The 21833-nt window shown below is 33.6% G+C and overlaps 1 protein-coding gene across 4 annotated transcripts in view; it reads right to left on the bottom strand.

Annotated features, from left to right (window-relative positions):
• LOC105670103 (glutamate receptor ionotropic, kainate 2) overlaps positions 1–21833 on the bottom strand; it is a 137707-nt gene that overhangs the window by 45664 nt on the left and 70210 nt on the right. For all 4 annotated transcript variants that reach the window (XM_067353981.1, XM_067353980.1, XM_067353982.1 and 1 more), the window contains one exon: positions 7382–7543. In XM_067353981.1, coding sequence (XP_067210082.1) covers positions 7382–7543 — 162 coding nt within the window. The remainder of the gene's footprint in view (positions 1–7381; positions 7544–21833) is intronic.

The following is a 21833-nucleotide window of genomic DNA, read 5'->3' on the forward strand; positions in this document are numbered from 1 at the left end:
CAAAGTCGACACACAATTTTTTCAATAAAAACTTGTACAAAAACGTTATTCTGCATTAAAGAAATTCTTTTGTTTCCGCTTGTATTATAATTTTTGCTGCATTCTTTATATTTTTTAAACGTCAATTAAAAACTTTTTTTTATAAAAAAACGTATTCTGTTTACATTTAATAATAAAGAAAAAATATTGTCAACTTGTTGCTAGTAGAAAAACCTGTTAAAAGTCAAACTTCAAAATATTTATAAATTTGCTTTACTTTTTAGATTAAAAAATTATTTTTTAATATCTACCTATCTTTCGAGTTTCGATTAAAAGCTAAAATTTTGTCATGAAAAGCGTATCATATTTAAAGATAATAAAACAAAAAAATAGTGTTTATGTACTAGTAGAAAAAGCAACAATAAGTCAGACATAAGGACAGACATAAATATCTTTCAATTTGACTTATTTTTCAGATTAAAAAACTTTATTTATGTGTATGTATGCATATCAAAGGATTAAAAGTACTTCATAAGCGCACCAATTAGAAGAATTATAGAAGTAAATAGACGAATACGGCAATAGAACTGTGAGATAAGCGAGGAAAATGTCAGTGGGGGCATAAGCGCGTGCTAAAAGCGAAGATTGGAGAACGACTGACTCTGACACTTCGATTTTATATTTCTAGATGGAGCACACTTGAAAGTTCTGTATCAGCGAAAGCTGCGGTAAATTGACGACAGAGATTCTTGCGAAAGATCGTCGCCATTGTTCTCTTCTAATTTTATATAATAAATTGCTATGTTATAAATGTCTTTATAATAATACAGTTTTTCAATTTTAAAATGATCTAATGACTTTCTTTTACTTATTCAATAATGCTGATATAATAAAGAAAAACAATATAATAAAATGTTAAAACGCTTATATATTGATTATAAATTGCAAAATAAGAAAAAGATAAATTGAACAAGATATTTTTATTAACTTCAATCTTTTATGTAGTTTAATATAACTGTAAACAAAACTTTTATTTTTGTTTTTCTTATCTAATTAATGACATTTTATGATTCTTCTTTCATTGTTGGAAAAGTTTTTAAATTTTTTATATTAGATAACTTTATTATAAGAAAGTAATAATACAGTAAAATATTTTTTATGGCAGCAAAACTGAATTATTAAACTAAAACAAATCATGCTGCTTTTCCGATCAAAGGAATAAATCCAATAATTTTAATTAAATGCTTTGGAAAAGTAGATCAATGACTGTGATTAAATTTGCTCGATCATCCTGAAAATTAACTATGATATTATTGTTCGGAAATACGTTAATAATTTTCTATAATTTTATTATTTGTTTGTACAATACATTTAATATATGTATTATCTCAAATTCAAACATATTTATAAATTATAAGTTTCAAAGTGTACAATTCACGCGTTTGCCGATTTTAGATATAAAGTGTTTATTTCATGTCATAAAGGATATTATTATTTGTTATGCGTTTGTTTAGCTCAAAAGTGCCATTGTTTCGCGCTGAATTACTAGGTCGTTCGCTCGATATGTTTGATTAAATTGCCGAGATGATTTGTAAAAAAGGCGCCGGCGAGCACATCGACGAATGACACACCATTTCGTTGAACACACGTTTCATCGCCGTCAGCAGTGAAATTTCTCGTCGCGTTGCTCTGCCGTTGATTAAGTCGAAACGCTGCGCCCGACGAAAGTAAATAAGAATCGTTACCTCGTTACGATATCGCAGTTTCGTTTAACGAACCGGCGCTTATCCGTTTTGCGGTAATGAGTGCGACCGTTTTCTGCACAAAGAACCGCATCGGAACTTCGCCATGACTTTTATGAGCTCGATATAATGCACGGCGCGATCAGCTCTCGCAATTTCGCGAATTAACGCAATTAAGCTGGCGATACTGCTATATATCTCTGGCGGTTCTTGAAAATGCCCTTTCTCTTAATTGCTCCAGATGCCGCGTTAAATCAATAATCACTTCGAACAATTGGCTTCATTTGAAAATAATGGCACAAAGCACACACTTTCGTATACTGTCAATTATATTTGGAACAAAAGATACAAATATATCTCAAAGTAATGAAAAAACTTTATAATTACTTAATAATTAATTACTTAATAACTTAATAATTTCTGCACTATTATTTTTGTATTAAAAGAGTGTATATATTTTATCCGAAACATTATTTAAATTTTCTACCTATTTAAATTTTTTACCTCAAAGTTTAGTTTATAAAGTAAAATCTTTGTAAACCGTTTTTGTTAGCAGAGAGTTTAATCTGATTTTACAAATTTTCAACACGTATTTACGCTAGTAAACAATGCTTTTTAAAACGCAAAAACCTAATTAATGCAAGCGCTATATTATTACGATATACTACTTACGATTATTGTTGTGCGCTGTACGTAAATAAAACGATTCGGTAAACATTCTATCTCGTTAGTTTCATCATTAAAAGTTACGTAAGCAATTCTACACTGATATACTCGCGGAACTTTATCGTACAGAGATATTGCAATCTAAGTTACCACACGAATTGAGCTGACTGCCAATGAGAAGTCATAAATCTCTTTAAAAAACCGTATCACAATATCGTTGGAAAGAGCGAGAGAGACAGATGGAGGCGGGATTGTCTGTTAGGATTTCAAGCGCGATGTACAAGCGGAGCTAGAAACGCTGAAAAATAAAATCCAGCGAAATAATCGCTTCGCCATTTGGTTAGCTGCACGCCATTTCTGGCTGTAGTTCTGGTAAACGGGACCTTCCATTAAAATGTTCCGGCTCGGTAGTCCGCGCCGTCGCTCCTTAAAGTTATCCAATCAATTTCCCCAGTTTGGGTCTCTTCCGATTTCTATCTCCCTTTGTTTTCTACTTTTGCGGTGACCCGAGTGAAATTACACCCGCCGATGCAACTTGAAACGAAATTTGCGCGAAGTCTTCTCTCCCGCTCGTGAGTCGGCGATAATTTTTTGACATGACAGAAAATTAATAAAGACCCGTGCACTTCCTATCGCGAGGTAACTTTCCTCCTTATAACGTAAGAACCTAAAACGATATTTGCTCGCATCCACGATATTAGAAGAAAATGCCTCTCGACATAAGCGAAAAATATGAATTTTCATTTTAAAGCTTCTTGCTTTTTTTTTATTAACTGTCTTTGCGTCAATTTCATGTTTCTAATAATCAAAAATTATATTAGAATAAATTAGATTTTATTGAATGCTGCTTTTCTATTAAATATATATACCTTTTTTACATTAAATGTTAAATGTTGTATTGTGACATTTTGTGACAATCAATTTTTTAATTTTGTTAAAACAATATAAACGTTGAAATCTATTTAAGTTGAAACAACAGTGATGTATCTGCTTTCTATTAATATATTTGTGTTCAATTTATTATTTCTCATATTTGTTCATTGAAGGAAGAAGGTGAACATTTGCTTTTATCTTTATTGCTTCGTGAAATACAGTAGTAATATTGTACCCCATTATAGTTGCTTTGACAATCGATTAATCACATATCTTCATCCATCAGTAATATGTCGTAATATCTCGTAATCCTTACTAGATGCACTCAGAAATTCATAGAGGATCTTCTCGAGTCGAGTGTTTCGTAGCGAATACAATTCCATGCTTTGTTCGTCGTTTTTCCGTACCGGAGAGTCGACATAACAGTGTAGAAAATAAAGAATCCTACGTATAAGTAACAATTTTCTAAAGGATAAACTTTACAGGACGAACTCGTGTTGGATGTCTGAAAGCTTTTGTAAGATGTAGCTTTTTTATATTAATGAAAGCTGTTTCGTTCGGTATGAGATCGATTACACGAAAACTACCTATTTTAGCTGCGATTCAAATATTTTATAGGGTTAAAAGCAAAGAAAAAAAAAAATAATACAAATTAAAATTTAAAGTAATACCTTTTCTACTTAAAAACATTCCTTGTTGAAAAACAAAAAAATTCACTGACTGAACTTTAATATTTATAAATTATTTCAAATTTGTAGGTAATTATACTGAGTTTCAAAACTAAAATTTTGCACAAAATAATCTAGACACATTAGATAAAAATAATGCAATGGCGCGAGAACTAAGTGCGACTATTTTTATGGAATATATGATTACGGTATATTAGGCGCGGTGCGAGTCAGCCGAATTCGCGCACACGCAACATTAAACTCGCGCACTCACCGCGCCGGAGATCCCGCGGGATGGTAAAATGTGTACAGGCAACCCATTCTGGACAGCACACGAGAGATTTATCGCGGGGGTGAGTAAGTGTGTAAAAGAAAAGTTGGCAAAGTTACGCCTCCGTTCGACACGGTTCAGCCCAGCCTGCGGTGAAAGAAACGCGACGACGGTCGGAATAATCTTTTCAGCCGTGGTTCGTATGATTTTAAACGCGCCGTAGAGGAAAAATGCGTGCGTCACGCACAATGGGATTCTATAGGCATATTTATGGCCGAATGTTTCCCTCTTAGGAAGAGGGCCGAATGTTTCCCTCTTAAGAAGAGGGTATAAATGGCCATACAATTTCCCAATGTTTGCCCGTGCTGATATCGAGACGAAAATATCTGTGCTGTTAATATATCATATCTCTCTGATTTTTTCAGACAAAAAGTGAATTAATTTTTAATAGAATTTTATGCAAGTTATATTTGTACCAATAATACCAATAATTTATTGGTTAAATACTAATATAACTTGCATAAAATTCTATTAAAAATTAATTTACCATTCGTCTAAAAATGTTAGAGATATACTAATAAATAAATGTAATTATATAAATGCTAACATTTGTTTATTATATATTTTTATATTTATTTCAAATGTGTCCGTTGTTATGGTTTAATTCCCGCAAAGTTATGGCCATTTACTGTGCTATGCCATAAAAAATGAGATGAAAAGATTTTCAAGGTATATTTTATAAAATAGTAAACTTGGAATTCACGGCATAAACACAGTTCATCGTCGTGACCTCTTTTATCTTGCTGGTTTACCGGGCTAAGAACCTTTGTCATGCTTCAAGAAGAAAATTTTATGCGCTTGGTGGATAGTTATATGATTTAATGCTTGACTGTAATCGTTGTGCCACATTCATAAGCTCCATTGTACAAACCAGAGGTTCTCTGGCTTTCCAGCTCACAGAGATTTCTCCGCATGAATGAAATTTTGCCTTACTACATATTGATTTTATTCATCCTCGTCAATCATTTCAAGAAATTTGACTTTATCAAGATGTGCTATATTTCTTCCCGGCAATAAGAACCGGTCTTTTTTTTTATCCACAAGTCGACGAAAGACAGCTTGAGGGCCATTGGTGCAAAGCAAACATTTGAAATCTCTATGATGCAATGTAGAATTTTGTAAGAAAATACATTCCGAAGAGAGACATAACTCTGTGGTAAATTCATAACTGGTTGAGCTCGTTGCTCGAGATTTATCTTTCGCGCAATCGCGCGAGAGACATTGTTATGGTTTCAGCTCTCGCAGTCGATCCGGTTCCGTGTTATTTTACATAAATCTCAAGCTACACCCTGTCGCGTGCGACGTCCTCGCGCTGTAATTCACGCTATAGCTGGCCGCTAACTGAATTGCTTTCGCCAGGCTTCCTGCCAACTTTTAAAGCTTTGCGTGTCAAAGACGCTCCAATGACAGGAAGTCCATGTCAAACTGCCAGATCTTCTGATCACATCAAAATGAAGATTACTTAATTGATTAATTAATTGGTTTTGGATAGTATTAAGTTATTATCCCTGAGCTTAGACGAAGTTGATTTATATTGCTGCATAAATAATAATTGTATAAGTAAAATAAATCCATATTCATATCTCATACTTCGTACATATAAAATATGAATTTAAAGGATTAATCAAAAGAAAAATCAACGAACAATATTTGTGGATAAGTATGAATTTATCTATATGCAGTTTGTAATTAAAGATATGATCAATTTCAAACAATTTATTGATTCAATTATTGTTTCCTTTTCTAGAATTTCCTGCTAGCGTAATAATATGTCTATTGTATATAATAATTATGTCGCTTGTAAAAATACACAAAATAGATTAAAAACATATAAAAATTTGACAAAAAGTTGCAAAAAGGATAAAGATTTTGTGTGCAGTTATATGATATTCTTGCTATCTGACAAAAGTTCATTCAGCTACCATTTTATTCATATTTTTAATTTCGTACGTGCAGCACGTTTTCAATTTTCGAGTGTCAGTCAGACTTTTCGTTCAGGATGATCCGTGTTTATACCTTCGAATGTCCAATATATGAACAATGTGACGCAATTATTTAAAAAGAAGCATGGTTTTTTTTTAAGTGGATATGACGCAATTAAACCGTGTCAGAATATCAATCATAAGCTTTCAAATCTGCAGGATATGTCGCGCAAAATGCACTTTATGTTAATAGGAAAATAGTACACGAGTGTGACTGAAAAGAATCGCAATTGAAAAACACGTTCAATATTAAAGTTAGGTAGAACATTTTAAAGTTGACCTTTTACGATGTACCATTTTGGTGCACTAGTGATGTTATCTGAATAATATGTTCTGCATATGTATATATTTGATTGACCAATCAATAGAATGTGACCAATCAATAGAATATTTATATCTTTGAATATGAAAAAGATAAAATCGCATTATTGATTATCTTTAATTGTCTCGCGTTAAAAATTATTGACAGCTTCTTTCTCTACATTATGCAAATTAATTAAAAAAATTTATATTATATTAATTGGATTTTTAGCGCAGTGTTTATTGTATTATTTATAAAAGAAATAGAATGATAGAAAGATGGATATAAGTAATTAGTAGATTTCAATATTGCAAAGCTGTCATATATATGCTTGAAAAATAAATAACGCTGTAATTATCAACTGTTATATATGAGGTATTATCAGTCACTGTCACTGACTTCTAAACATCATGATGCATCTTGTACACACAAGTAATAAATAGCATCTTAACGCTATAACAAGTTAACAGGTATCTCTGTTATTTCACAATTGTCTTTTCTACAATAACTTTTAATTTTGTGTGCTTTTTATTTTAAACGTACTGAATTATATTATACGTACATGTAATATATTGTACGTACTGAATTATATTATAAGTTATATTATAAGTTTTATCACTTATTCAAAAAACAGCTTAAGAAATAATAATCTCAGAATGTAAAACAACTTAATTTTTGTTAGACAGCAAACTCGTGTCTTATTTATATATTGAGATTTGTCGAAATATTTTCGTATAGAAATTACGTTGCAATGATATAAGAGATAACCGTCAACATATATTTTTATCTTAATTATTTCAAAATTAGAGAGTATTATTTTACGTTGTTTATTTTCTTACCTTTTTTGGACGTGCGAAACGAGTCGTCTTTAGGCACATATTGAACATCGTAAACCAGTGTCGTATTCGCCAACAGAGTCCTATCCTTATTGATCTTGTAAATGGCGTACTTAAACGCCAACTCCGACGGACTGTTTTTTTGATCTTCGGTGAAGATTGCTCCTGTAACAATTTGAATAAATATTCTCTTTAGACTAAAGTTTTTTATCTTACATCCGAAACTCTGCAGCGTTACAATATTCATGAATTATTAATGTACTATCTAAGTAACTATGCTGATAAAATGTTATTTAAAAAAAATGCAGATACATAAAAAATATGCTTTTTAGAAAATATGTATATATAAATACACACAATATATTTAAAACGCCGTCTACGATAAAATACAAAGAAATTAATAAAATTTATTCGAAATATGTACTTTTCATAAAAGATGAGTAAGAATGTTGTAATTAATTTATTAATTTCATATAATTTATATGTCTGCTTTTATAAAAATTCCGCTGAAAGGAAATAAAATTGATCAAAGCGATTCTGTTCATAATTCAATTCTTCTACAAAGAGATCCTTTATCTTGCGACTTTTAATAGCCGAATAGCAAATTTTAGTACGTTCATTAATTGCCCGCCATTTTGCCGGCGATGGCGTAAGTACGGAATTTTATTTCAGAATTACATTATATACTTGAATTGCGAGCGGAGAGTTCCCCGGGGAAGCGCGTCCACACCAGAAGCGGGATAGAGTTGATAACGCGGACGAATCCGAAAAGAAAATTCCGGCGTCGCTAAAAGAAACTGAATTCATTGAAAGTTATAACTGAGTTCGTGAACTTGCAATAACGATCTCGTCCGTATCTGTCGTACATATCTACATACATATACAACGGTAAAGTACCGCGCGATTCTCTCCTAAATTTAATTAATGACTTCACCACGGCGCAGCTCACTTCGAACGCGAGTTTTAATTAAATTCGAATAATTACCGCGGCCAAAACCATGCTCATGGTATCAGAAAGTACTACAGCGGAAACGTTCTCGTAAATTAAACGTTGACTCTGTGTCAGAAATAATCAACTTTAAGATATGTGTAGATAATCAATAAAAATTAATCATTGAAAAAAATAATTCATAATTAAGACAAGGATTAAGAATGAATTATTTTTTTAGTTAATACATATATTTTAAGCATTGTTTTAACCAAATTTCAATATAAAAAACATAGAAAACATACGGTTGTTACCGGTTTATACAAATATAATTCGAGAGACAGGATGGATTTCAATCAACAACACAAACAAATAAAAAATATTTTTAATCACTATTTTTATTCGGCAGATAGTATGCCGCTGGCAAAATTGTGCTTGCTTTTTGTTGTTTTCAAAAAACGACTGAACTTGTACCTAAATATCACTTAATACAAGGTGGATCTAACAATTGAACATTTTTTTACTTCCGTCGATGCATCTGTAGATTCGAACATTAGTTTAAGCGCTGCCGCTGCCGATGCAAAGTAATATATATATTTTCATAAAAATATACGAAAAGTAAAATGGAGCTCAATAATTGACTGCGCTCTAATTTGCATTCTTCATTGTCGTTCATTAGCTTCTACTAAATTTCGAAAATGCAAATGCCTCGCCGTTTAAAAGCGGCTTAAATAAAGGTACTTGACTGCTCGGGAATTGCTTAACATAAACTCGCTTTGCCATTTCACTTTTTTTTACATCGTAATCGTTTTCATGACTTCGGTAATTAACTTTATTTCTAAAACTTTCTCCTTTTTGCCTTATACTTGAATCCATCGAATAAAACGTTTCTCAAAATGATACATTTTTCTACATCAACGGGTAAGGCTTTATTGCGACTAATCCATCTCGAAGTAATCCAACCGTTAATCTCTCAGAACGGTCTTTACTCGGTAACTTCAATTTTCCGGCTTTATCTCGCAGCGCGTGGTTGCCGCAGCCTTTGAGTTTTTACGCAAGCAGTCATTTCTTGTTCCAAAGGGGGCAGATGTTCTCTTTTTATAAAAAAACAGGATGGCCAATTATATTGAGAGAATTAAAGACTCTAAAAGTACATATTTATTTTTTGGATAAATTAATATTTAAATTGCTAAAAATAAAAATAATTCTAGAAGATAGAATTAAATTGTATTATATTAAATTGTAAAAATAAATCAAAGCCGATTCTGACATTTACATAGCATTTCAATGAATAGAGCACTACTTAAAAAAAATTGTAAATCTCATTAATTTCACATTAATTTTAAAAATGAAATTTTTATATGTAATATAAAAATACGAAAAAAATCGTATGAAAGAAAATTTATGCAATAGTAAAAATGGTTTATTCTTTTAAAATATTTCAAAAATAGTAGCGTTGCTGAGTTAAATTTTATATGTATAAACATATGTATTTTACAATCATATTCATATACAGAATTTAATCTTTTTTTAAAATGTTTTTACGTTTTGACGTGATCATAAGTGATTCGAAGCAGACAATCAAAAAGATTCAATTACATTGGTAATTTTTATGTTTTAAAAAGATTATACTGAGTTTGATAGCAGCGCGGAAAGTTTTGGATGCTGTTATGTTTTTAAATATTTATAAAAGTTCCAATCGTGTTGCAGATGTTATCGAGTTTACTTAGAGTACACTCGATCCCATTCATTAGTGAATTCGTCGGGATAACCTGGGTAATCGTCGATATTGAGTTGCAGTCAAACGATTAGATTGACGGAGTTCGGAGTTGTCACAGTGACAAATGCTAAATCGATATTACTCATTTAAAATTGTGCAAAATTAACGATCAAATTTTAAATTCAATAATTTGTTTTAGTTAATTCAATAAAAACGTTACGTTATTATGCAGTAACGTAATCTTAGGTTAATTGTTTCGATCAGTAGTTCTCGCTTCCAGTTATGTGAGAGTACTTCTAATTATTTCTCTCGTCTCATTAAACTTCGCAATAAAGCAAATACAATGTTGCTTTGTGAAGTCCCTAACGTCGTCTTATATGCATCAAAATATTATTCGATAATATGAGAAGATTGTATTTAATCATAATTTACTCGTAGACTCGAAGATTTATCTTCGTCACGCTCAGAATTCCCTGAGGAATGAAAACCTTTCTGCGTCGAATCAATCTTTGTCGCTCACCTGAAAGAAAGTCAGCGATAATTACAATGGAGCCAATTAATTGTTTTTGACCCGTGTTCATTGGCAGTAATGTGTTCAATGTTCCTTCAATGGATATTACGTTGCACAAATTGTTATAATAATAATCGCCGATCTTTGTACATTTCCTTTTAATTGGTTTGGTTTCAATTAAGTCTTATCTTTATTCTTAAAATTTTATATTAGTAATTTTTATAATTAGTTACTTTGCTAATTGTCTCCCACGGAGATAATATGCACCACCGCATTAATCAATAACATTAATCTATAATGCAGTAAATTTTCTCTCGCTTGTTGTTTCAAGCGTCGAATCCAGCAATTGTTAATATTGTCGCTTGAATAATATTTGACAGAAGTTCATAGCATTGCATATATTTAGCATACAGCTATGCAGAGAACACATTAATGTTGCAATATCTGGATTTAACCGCATTACAACAATTGTGTACGCTCTATGGTAAAGCTTCAGTGTCCTCTCGGGTGTTGCAAGAATAGACTTAGTGTTTTGATGACAGTACCATTACTAGAAACGATCAGCACGAATAGCTCCCTTGAAAATCGTTTTGTCTCCTTCTGTATCAAATACACATTTCTTTCTCGTACGTCGTGCCAATCGCCGTTCAAACTCGTATTAGGAGCGATTTGAAAGAAGCAAAAATAGCTACGGAGAACATCGATTATATTGATATTTCTGTGAGTTGGTAAAGATTCTCAAGCACAGATTCTGGAGTTCAATGCGCACATGCGAAGAAATCATATATACATATGTATATTGAATTTTCCAGTTAAACATTTTTCATTTTGGTAAATCGAAGTATTATGATTGAAGTGTTGCAATAAAAACACAAAATATTGAATTTTACATAGAATTTTGATATAATATTTTTTGTATTATATTATTAATTTTGTATATAAAAATATGAAAAAAGCCGTAAATTAAATGTCAAATGTTATATGTCATATGTTAAGCAAAGGTTAAATATTATAACAAAAAGTATTTAAAAATAATAATAAATAAGTATTCGTGTATATAAAATAATAACAAACATCTGTTATAACTTTTATGATATAAACATGCATCGGTAATTTTTTAAATAATTATATTTAAAAATTATTAAATTGTGGTAAAACTTCAATATATATTTTTTCTGTCAAATTTTGTTTATAAATTTAATTAATTAATTAAATTAAAGAATATTTAAATTAAAACATACTTATACTATAATTGTAATAGCAGTTTAAAAATAAATAGTATAATAATATTGTATTTTCTAAAAAATTATCCGCAATGCCACGTTTTCTTCATAAACTCCCACTTGCATATTTTATAAATCGCTGCCAGCGAGCTCACCATGAAGCTTTCCCTCAGAGAGGTATAAGCGCCAACTTTCATTGAAATAGAACGCATTGCGACTTGAGGCAAGAAAAATCTTGAATATCATACGTTTTCATTCCAATGCTCATTGAGAGGACGATGAATCCTCAGAGACTATAGACGTTGTAAATTGACAGACTCTATACCTTTCCATTACGGAAGAGCACAAATGTAACAGTGGTCGTGAGCAAACTTTCACGCAAATAAAGCTAAAAATATTCACAAAATTACGAGAGTGAAACAAAAAGTTTCCACAAAATTGTTACTAAAAAATAAGTATTTATTATAAAAACTCAAATAAAATAGCTCATATCTAAACTTTAAGATACGAAGCGTAATAGAGTAACTTCAAGACAAAAAATTTCTTTCTTGAAAGATAAAAAAACTGGCAAATTGTTAAAAAAATGTGTTTAAAAGCATTATTATTGTGTAGCAAATATAAATATATAACTGTTTCGTCGGCAATAAAAGACGCCTACCTATTGATTAGCCAACTGACCTGCGAGTTTGCAAGGCTTCAATAGATGATTGATCCATTAGATAATTCATAGTGATCGGTAAAAGTATTCTTCACCATTTCAGCGCATAAAATTATACAAAATTTAATTTTATTTAAACTAACTAAATAACAGTTTAACTGAATAAACAAAAATAAAATCTGTACTGAAAATAAAATCTGTATTATATCATCAAGGTTGTTTTTAAAGTTATATAATTATAAATTTTACTAAAAAAAGAGGATTTTATTTTGCACATTTAACAAACATTATAAAAATAATAATATTTGGAGCTAATTTTACAATAAATATTATTGAAACGTAGTTCTGTGCGCTGCGTAACAGCCAGCATTGTTTTCAGACGTCTGAAGTAATGAATTATTCTATCGGATTTTCCCAGTTATTTGTATAACTGTGGTACTTTGAATAGACGTATTCGCTAATAAATTTGCCCGTAATATTTTATAAGAGCACAGTTTGTCGAATAAATTACCAGAAAAACCGGGGAAAAACACTAAAACTGTTGTATTTTCGATACAACGTATAAAATATATTCAGGATTGTAGAGAAATATTATGTATGTTGATCATACGTTATCATTAATAATTATCGTTCAATATTCCGCTAAACTATGTGCCCGATAAACGCCCCGATCGATTGAAATTTTAATAAACTCTTTATTAAATTTGACGGCATTAAATATTCATTATATGCTACGAAAGTATGTGAACCAAACACGTGACAGTCAAATGAACCAAATAAACAACAATAAACACATTATTTTATCTATAATAAAAAAAATTTTTAGCAGGCTAATATACTTGTATTAGGCCTAATATGTATTTCTTTCCTATATGTATTTCTCTTATATGGATTTTAATTATTAGGCCTAATAAGCAATTAATTAATGTAATATTTCCATCTTTTATTAGATAATATCCACTTTGCGAATATCAATTCGCATAGAAATATTTTCATCTTTCTTCCAAGTCAAATGAAAGAAGTTACGACAAAATAAAATATATTAAAACTCGTCAAATTCATTTTGCATGCGGTCGATAGCTGCAACAAAGTATGTAGAAAGAGCTACTCATTGCAAGATAAGATATCCGATAAACTTAGGCAAATCTACAGTTGATACTTTGTGATTAGTCGCGCAAGTTGTCACAAATGTTCCGCAAATTTCTGTAAACATCGAGCCAAGATTAATACATCATAATTTTGCACTAATGACGTCTACAAAAATTAGTGGCATCCTTGTAATAGCCAGCAAGCGCTGCTGCGAGTGATCCATTTCGCTGATGTTATTCGGTCTAATGGAAATAATTGTAATAGCGTCTATATATAGCCTGTGTGATCCATTTTCGTAATTGCTTGTATAGGTGTAACGTAGTTTCCTTTGATAACTTCAAAGCACGTATTAGCGTTTGTTCGTTTCGCTGCTCTTTATGTACGCGCAACATTTTTCAATACAAATTTTCTCCGTTTTACTGTGCTTGCTGATGTCGGACGAAAATTTGGCCGTGGATAACCACATACGGGTACAATTTTCGAAAGGGCATCCAACTCGTATAATAATTAAATGTTTAATAATAGCAATATAATGAGCAATATTTGCTTCATAAAAATGCTTTCATGCATTAAGAAAAAAAGTTATTAACTAACTAAATACGATACTCATTTTTTCTATTCAAATATTTGTGCAAACATATATGAATAATATAGTACTGATAAATTTATGTAATTTATAAATTTTATAATTTTAATCAACGAGTAGTTAACCTGAATAGTAGCAATGCCGAAGCAAATAAATAAAATATACTGAAACATATAAATATCAATAAATTTGATGGATTCAATATTATTTTATATTTATTAAAATATTAATTAGATAATTTAATATTAATTGAAATTTTCTTTTAAACAACTTCTATGCGCCAATCTTAATTATTGCAATAAATTAATTAAATTTTAATTTGCAAAAATTGGAAATTTCTTCTCGTCGTCTCATCAGCTCGTCGTCAAGAGATCATCTTTATTTCCACTCCATTATTTTTGTTTAGTATAGTTGCGGTTTCCGCTTTGCCAGTTTCTTGGAAGTTGATGATACAGGCTTATTTATCCACAGTTTCGTCTACGCTGCAGCATTATCCTTCGATATCGCTGCTCATTGATCCGAACACCCGGTAAACTTTACGAAGTTTGAATAACTATCCGCATCCACGACGATCAGGCAAATCGGGATGCTAGTACTCAAGACGGGCGACCCCATCTTTCCACCCATTTCCAACGGTGGCTCGGAGTCAATTCTGGCTGGCGAAGGTGATATGCACTTCTCGTTGACGTAGTCGGGTACTTGATTAAATTTGTTTGCTCAATATCTCTCTTGCATGCATTCCGTTCGTGCGTAAAATGCAGTGAACCGACTATTTAAAACAAGCAACGTTGATTTTCTGCAGCAATTTATTCTGCAATGTAGTTATTTTAGTTCAGTTATCAGTGCGCTTTTAAATTATTTTGACATTTAAAAAACTTGTGCGCAAAACTTGGGAAAAATCTAATATATATAAAAAACTGAATACAAGAGTATAATAATATTCTATGTAATAGAAATAATTTGAAACGCGAATAAAAATATTAATCTATATTCTTTTGTCTGTATTTCGCATTAAACAAAAACCGAGTAGTATTTATTGTTAGATTTTTTTCTTTAAAATTTTATCGATTCTTTTAAATTGCTACTTCTAAAATAATATCTGTTTGCACTTCTAACGATAACGCAATGTAGCATATATCTCAGTTTTCCTGCAATGCGATTAATAATGCACAAGAGATGTAACGTTTGCGTATTTTAAACGTTATTTATCAACTTCGCCGTTTCCTCCGCTCATTGAAACTATTCATGCCTTTCGGAGTCTTACGCGCATAAGCACGAAAGCTCTTCAACTCGAATTTTCCTTCGTTTATAGCTTTCCGCGAAATGGCAAAAAATCTCGAGGGCGTCTGTAACGAATAATGCTTACAGATTCACCTTTACGAAGCAACTTTCAGGCGTGTATCCAGGATTTCTCCAATAGGGACATTGAAATATGAATAAAGAAGAAAAGATGTTTCAATCCTTTCATCTTTGAAATGGATTGTATTCGTTTTTGTCAAAATAATATATTACTTGCTCTTTTCTTTTTATAAAAATTAAAATACTAGAAAAATAAGAATGTGGCAAATCAATTTTTATGTGTAATCCAATTTTTAATCGTATTTTATTTATTTATACAAAAATGTAATTTTATTCATTAGATGAGGAATCTAGAAATGAGTCTAAATGGCTATTTGCAATATTACTGGCAAATTAATCTTCAGTGACTTTCTTGGTCTATATTTTTTAGCTATATTTATCTTTTTATTTTTGACTGCCATTTCAAATATGCAATAGCTAAACGAAGATGTGCTTTTCCATTACATTGATAACACATTTGCTTCAAATAAGTAGAGTCAATATTAAATTATGCACAAGCGACGGAGCAGCTAACGATAGATTAACATGAAAGGTGTATTTTAAAATTTAGTCTTCATAAGATAAACAACGCGCAAATAATCTTTATCGAAAAACGAGCATCACAAATATCATAAAAAGATATATTTTGCACAATGTCTGATTTCTTTTAAATTAAATCTGTAATTTTCTATTTATACATACTGTTAGACGTTAAAAATTTTGAAACAATTTTTAATTTTAGTATAGATGTCGTATGAGAAGATCTGGCTATTAATTTTCGCAGTTTTGCAAGATAAAAGTGTATAAAATGTCTTCGGCGATCCGTCACTGCTTGCTGCAAGTCCGAGATGCATTTATCAACGTTCAGCTGCCGGAGATGAAGTCCAGCGAAAATTTCCTTTTCGCACAGTTCCGGCAGCCTTATGCTTTCGGCCGGACACATAATCGCAATAGACTTTGAGCGATTTTGATCAAAAAGCGCGCAGATTTATCGGTGATTTCTTGTGGAAAAAGTTATTGATCAAACAGGAACTTTAAGTGTTATTATCTATTACGGAAGTTAAATTTAATCTTTCATTCTCTGTCTAGCAAACACAATTATATTTTTTAATAAAATACGACCAAAGTTGAATTACACATCAGAAAAGAGGTGATCCGTTAATTATTTTATCGCAAGAATCTCCCAAGAAATATTAATCTTAACATTTCCATTTCTTGTAAGTGTGACAGTGAACTAATTAATCACGTGTGATCCGCAATTCCCGATATTCGTATTAAACAAATCGGGCGCGTTTGTTCTCGGTTATTTAGTTCGGCACAATAAAGGCCGGTCCGGTTAAATATCGACGTTGCTCAGCGGGACAATGCCTTGAGCAACGAAAATTGGTCAGTGTACCGATGAAAATAATTCTCCGGAAAAGAGCCCTTGTACATACCGGCACCTGAATTATCGCGGCCCCGACGTAGCGCCCAGGGGAAATACGGGACGCAACCCAAACCGATAATGCGCGTCCGGTATAAACGCGAACAGATACCCGCGTCGTTTTGTATCGGCTACCGGCCGTCCGTATATACGGATTTATTGGCGGATCGACGGGTTATTGTTCGATGGATTAACGACTTATTATGTCATCACGTTGTACACAATACGAATAACCGGATCGATATCGGGTATTGGTTATCATAATCAAAGCTCTATTCAGATGATGCATTAGAAACGAGGATTGATTCGGAACACGTATGAATTACTAAGACATTGAATCCGGCGATTGAGAGCTTAATCTGAGATCGCGATCTATTATCCAAAATGGATTTCTTTTTTGATAATCGTTATTTGCGATCTAGAGAAGAAGACATTTGTATTCACGTCGGATGGCTAGCGAAATTCGACCGCCGCGATGAAACTCGACGGATAATCGCGGGAAACGCGCTAATTAACGCGTGCGATCGCTAACATGATCGCGCCGGAAAATTGTCGCGTATATCTCGCGTGACTAATGAGCGATTAAGTAGCTCAAGATGATCGCGCGCAAAACTAACCCTGGAGAACGCGCGAAGGCAGAACGAAGCACAAGCGAAGGCGTAGCGATAAGAAGTTCTCCGCAGCGTTAAACTTGTTAGCCCGGTTTTCGCAGTAAGCGGCGCAATCGCGATTCCCGCCCGTTGCACGGGATTATCGCGCCGTGGCGAAACCGTCTACGAGGTTAATTATTCGCATTTACGACGGTTTATTAACGCTTCCGCGTGATAAGGTCCCGTTCGGCTTAGCAAACTCGCGATCTCCGGACTTTCGGCCGAGCGGAAGTGATTTTCATTCCAAGCCCGAGTAAAAAAAAAGACACAACAATATATCAGAATAAATAATATGTGTTATACAGACAAATATAACAATAAACAATAGCAGAATAGCTTCCGTTATAAGTGATATCAATAAAAACAAAGTTAGCATTATGTTTCGCACTTTATACAACGCGTTGAGCTGGATAATTAATGCAGCTAATCCCAGAACGCGCGCGATCGAATCCACGAGATAAGTGCGACCACATTATGCAGCATACTTATAAGAAGATGCGCGACGTTGCTCGAGCTTAGAAAAAATTTGATCCGGAATTTAATCCGAATTTAATCCGAATCTTTATTAGCGACACGTGCGAAGTGACGATAAGATCCCACCCTTCGGTCGTTAAGCTCAAAAAAAAAAAAAAAAAAAAAAAAAAGATAACGCGAAACTCTCTGATTAGCATTCGCTTAGTAAATGTAAGAGCGCCATTTCCAGCTGCAATTAACGTCCCGCGAGTTTGCGGTACCAGTCCGCGTTCTCTCGCCTGCGTACAAACGCTGACAAATTAATACATTTTCTTAAGTTTTCAATGGCAATCTCTCGAGATTGAGGTGAAAAAGTCCTCTTTGTTCTTTAGATGCGCGACACGAAGCCCTTCTGAGAGGCAACTTCAATAATTGCGACCCTAACTTATCATTGTCTTTAATTCGACTGTTCTTCCTCCCTGGGTTCTTCGACTTCCCCGATGATCCGCAGGCGAGATTCCGTCCGTGAAACTTTCTCCTTTCTTGATTACACTCCCTCCTTCTCTCCGCCTTCGTGTTTTTGCCGCGCATGCCGGAAGCAAACTGTTTCCAAATAGAAAACAGCGCCTCTTCATGGGGATATAATTATTTGTTTGTCCACCGAGTCACGTTGACGTTACGCCGCCGACGTGATTATTACGGGGCGAACTTATATTACACTTCGCGGATCTCGTTAATCTCTTGCGCCTACGAGCAGAATGGCGAAGCAGTTTCCGTAGAATTGTAATTAAAACTTTAGTTCTCTTCCGCGTTTGAAGCAGTTTCGCTATTTTCGGAATTATTTCTAGGTTTTTAATTAATTCAACGTATTTACTTCTCTCTCTTTGCATTACGGCATTTTGTCGCGAAGCATTCAGGATTATCTCATCAAAATCATTAACAAACATATTAATAAGGTACTTCCACGCCAGCAGGAGTCACTTTTCCGTTATGAAGTCATCGAGTTTAACAACTTCAACCGTTTTACACTAATCTCAGCGCGATTTACGTTGCGTTTATCGTTCGTTTCTTTGGCATCCCTTTCCGCACGATGACCGATAAAAATGTCCATTTGGAAGCTTACGAGCGCTCGGTCCGACATTCGTGTCGAATAAGAAGCAACGATGATGTATGCGCCGGTTAAAGCAGTCGTACGTATCAGCTTCACGTACGGATGCGAATCCCGCATGTACTATGCAGCCGAAAGTGCCAGCATCGCAATATTGGCGCGGCGGTTACAGCGGAGAAGGCGGTCAGCGCGGCGCATCCGCCGAGATTTATTCGCGAAATTGTAAATTTGGTTCCGCGAGGATGCTCCGCGGATAATAGTATATGTATCACACAAACCGCTCTGACTTTTACAGCGTCATACATCTATCTTTATAGCGATTCCCCCACCACACGCGTACATTCGTTGTGTGTTCCTATTTCATGCCGCGCGATTCCCATCGAGCCGCACCGCCGGGCCTAATGCGAATATCCATATTTCACGACGATTCGATGAAATAAATGCATCGCTTGTATAAATTTATCCAACTATGTTAATTACGTATCGTAATTACGCGTCGTAATTACGCTTTATATTGAACAAATAAATTTCAGCATAACTTTTTCGCATCGTATCGGATTCGATACAACCGTTGCGCTCGCTATTGAGAACAAAGCGTAAACGTGTATCTAAGCTTTGACATTGGTAGTAAGCGTGTATTACAGCGGTCCGATTACGTTAGCTCGGTAATAATAACGGCCATTCTTTGCCATCGCATATCGTATATCCGAAACCGCAAACTGTTATTTGCGCAACGCGTATTAGAGCCAGCGAAGTACGGTAGCTTTGTGTCGCGCGACTCGCACGCTTTTAGTTACATCTCTCGCTCTCCTCTCTATACGGCAATACGGCTCGTTTCTACCCTAAACGTGCCATTATGGAAACGCCGGTCGTTTCGGTTCACCGTCACGTCGCTGCTTTCTCCGTACAGATGCTCTCGAGTTAGCGAGCGAGCGAGCGCGAGCTATTCCGTCATCCCTCCGACCTGATTGTCGCGAAAAGGCGCCCACGCTGTGCTTTTGCTTGTAGAAAGTAACCTAATTATCGTTATAACTCCGCATATAGTTGCGGCTTAATCTTTCTCGTATTCCACAACCGGAGTGCATTCCGGGGAATCTCGAGTGAAGAGGCGCACGCTTGCGATAAATGAGATTCGCCGTCGTCGTTTCTTGCCGCAAATATAAACCGCGCTCGTGTCCCTGATGGCAAAAACGACAGAAATGATCATCTCTTCCTTTGACTTTGATGAAAAATGATTATTCTCTGATAAAAAAATGATTATTTTTTTAACGACATTTTGATCTTGATACTGCATTAAATTCCTTGCTGAATATTTTAGCTTCTTTTGGTACTGACGCACGTTGTTTGTATACATTTCATTACTTTTTATCTTTGTAAAACTTTTATATATTGTCTCTTACGATATTTTATAAATATACGCTACATACATTCTCTGTTAACGTAATTGATAAGGTCGACGAACTCACGCGCTTTTTCCTTTTTATACTCGCACGATGTAACTTTATAAAAAAATCGATAAAAATGACTACGTCGTCGTAGAGTGGAAAAAGAATTGAGAAGTTATTGTACTGGAAATCATCGATAATCGAGAATTAATGTGTAGAAAATTATGTACATACAGGTTCAATGTTACCATCCCCTTTTAATTTTTTAAACAGCATCGTCTTGTGTTACGATATTATTACACTATATTTTATTTTAATACTGCATTTTTATCGAAAGTTAGAAGAGTGAAGAATATCTCTGGACTATAAAATACAAGATGATCGACGTTGAAAATAATGAAAGTATTATGAGGATACTTTCTCAGGAAGTGTTATAAAAACAGCGATCAAATTCTTTTTTTCTTTAAGTTCATTATTCATGAGACAAATAGGATATTGCTTTCAAAATCTTCGGATAAATAAAAGAAAACTTTCCTAATTTTTTTTCACATAGAATGATATACTTTTTTATGTCCAATATAATGTGTGTAAATAATGTGTGTAATAAAATATAATATATGACGGATCAATAATATTGTATTGCATATAGATACACTCTTCGATCACACACGCGTAACATAAGGCAACACTCACGACAAAAGTCTTCGAGTATCCATGCATTCCTCAGTTTTTGCTATCAACCTCCGACATCGATAGACGCGCATTGATATGAATCGTTCGCCGTAAAGTGTTATATAGGAATACTGTGAGCGAGACGAAGACGTGTATTCGTCGGCGCGATGCAGCGACGTGCGATACAGAATAAGACAAAGGCAGAACCGCCGTTGTGTATGTACATAAAATACATTTTATCGGCTTTCATCATTCCGCTCTTTTGGAATTCATACCTGCATTCCCCGCCGGATTTCCTCGATGTTCCCTTTCTTCCACATCCGTGACGCCAAGAAACTCAAATTTCCGTTTACCTTCTCTTGCCACGCTTCGGATCCTTTGCGTTTGAGGAATCCTTTTCGTGATCTATGCGCGTGCCTCTCATATCTGACACGCGTTACGCGAAGAAGCATGTATTTTCAACGCGTCTCCACTATCTTTCGTTGGATTATTACGAAAGTTCAGCCAGAAAGAACGCGCAAATTCAAAAACTTTCAAAATCTGAGAACGCTACGTTGCAAGAATTCATAAACTCGATTTCTATTAGATGTATGTATGTTTTTATATGAAAATTTAATACCTAAATATAAAGGAAGAGTTCACGAAATTAAAATAAAATCACAAGAATTTATGTAGAAGCTGAAATGAGGAACGCATGAATGTTCGAAGACT

Source organism: Linepithema humile, chromosome 4 (genome assembly GCF_040581485.1).
Source record: "Linepithema humile isolate Giens D197 chromosome 4, Lhum_UNIL_v1.0, whole genome shotgun sequence".
Taxonomy (NCBI): Eukaryota; Metazoa; Arthropoda; class Insecta; order Hymenoptera; family Formicidae; genus Linepithema; species Linepithema humile.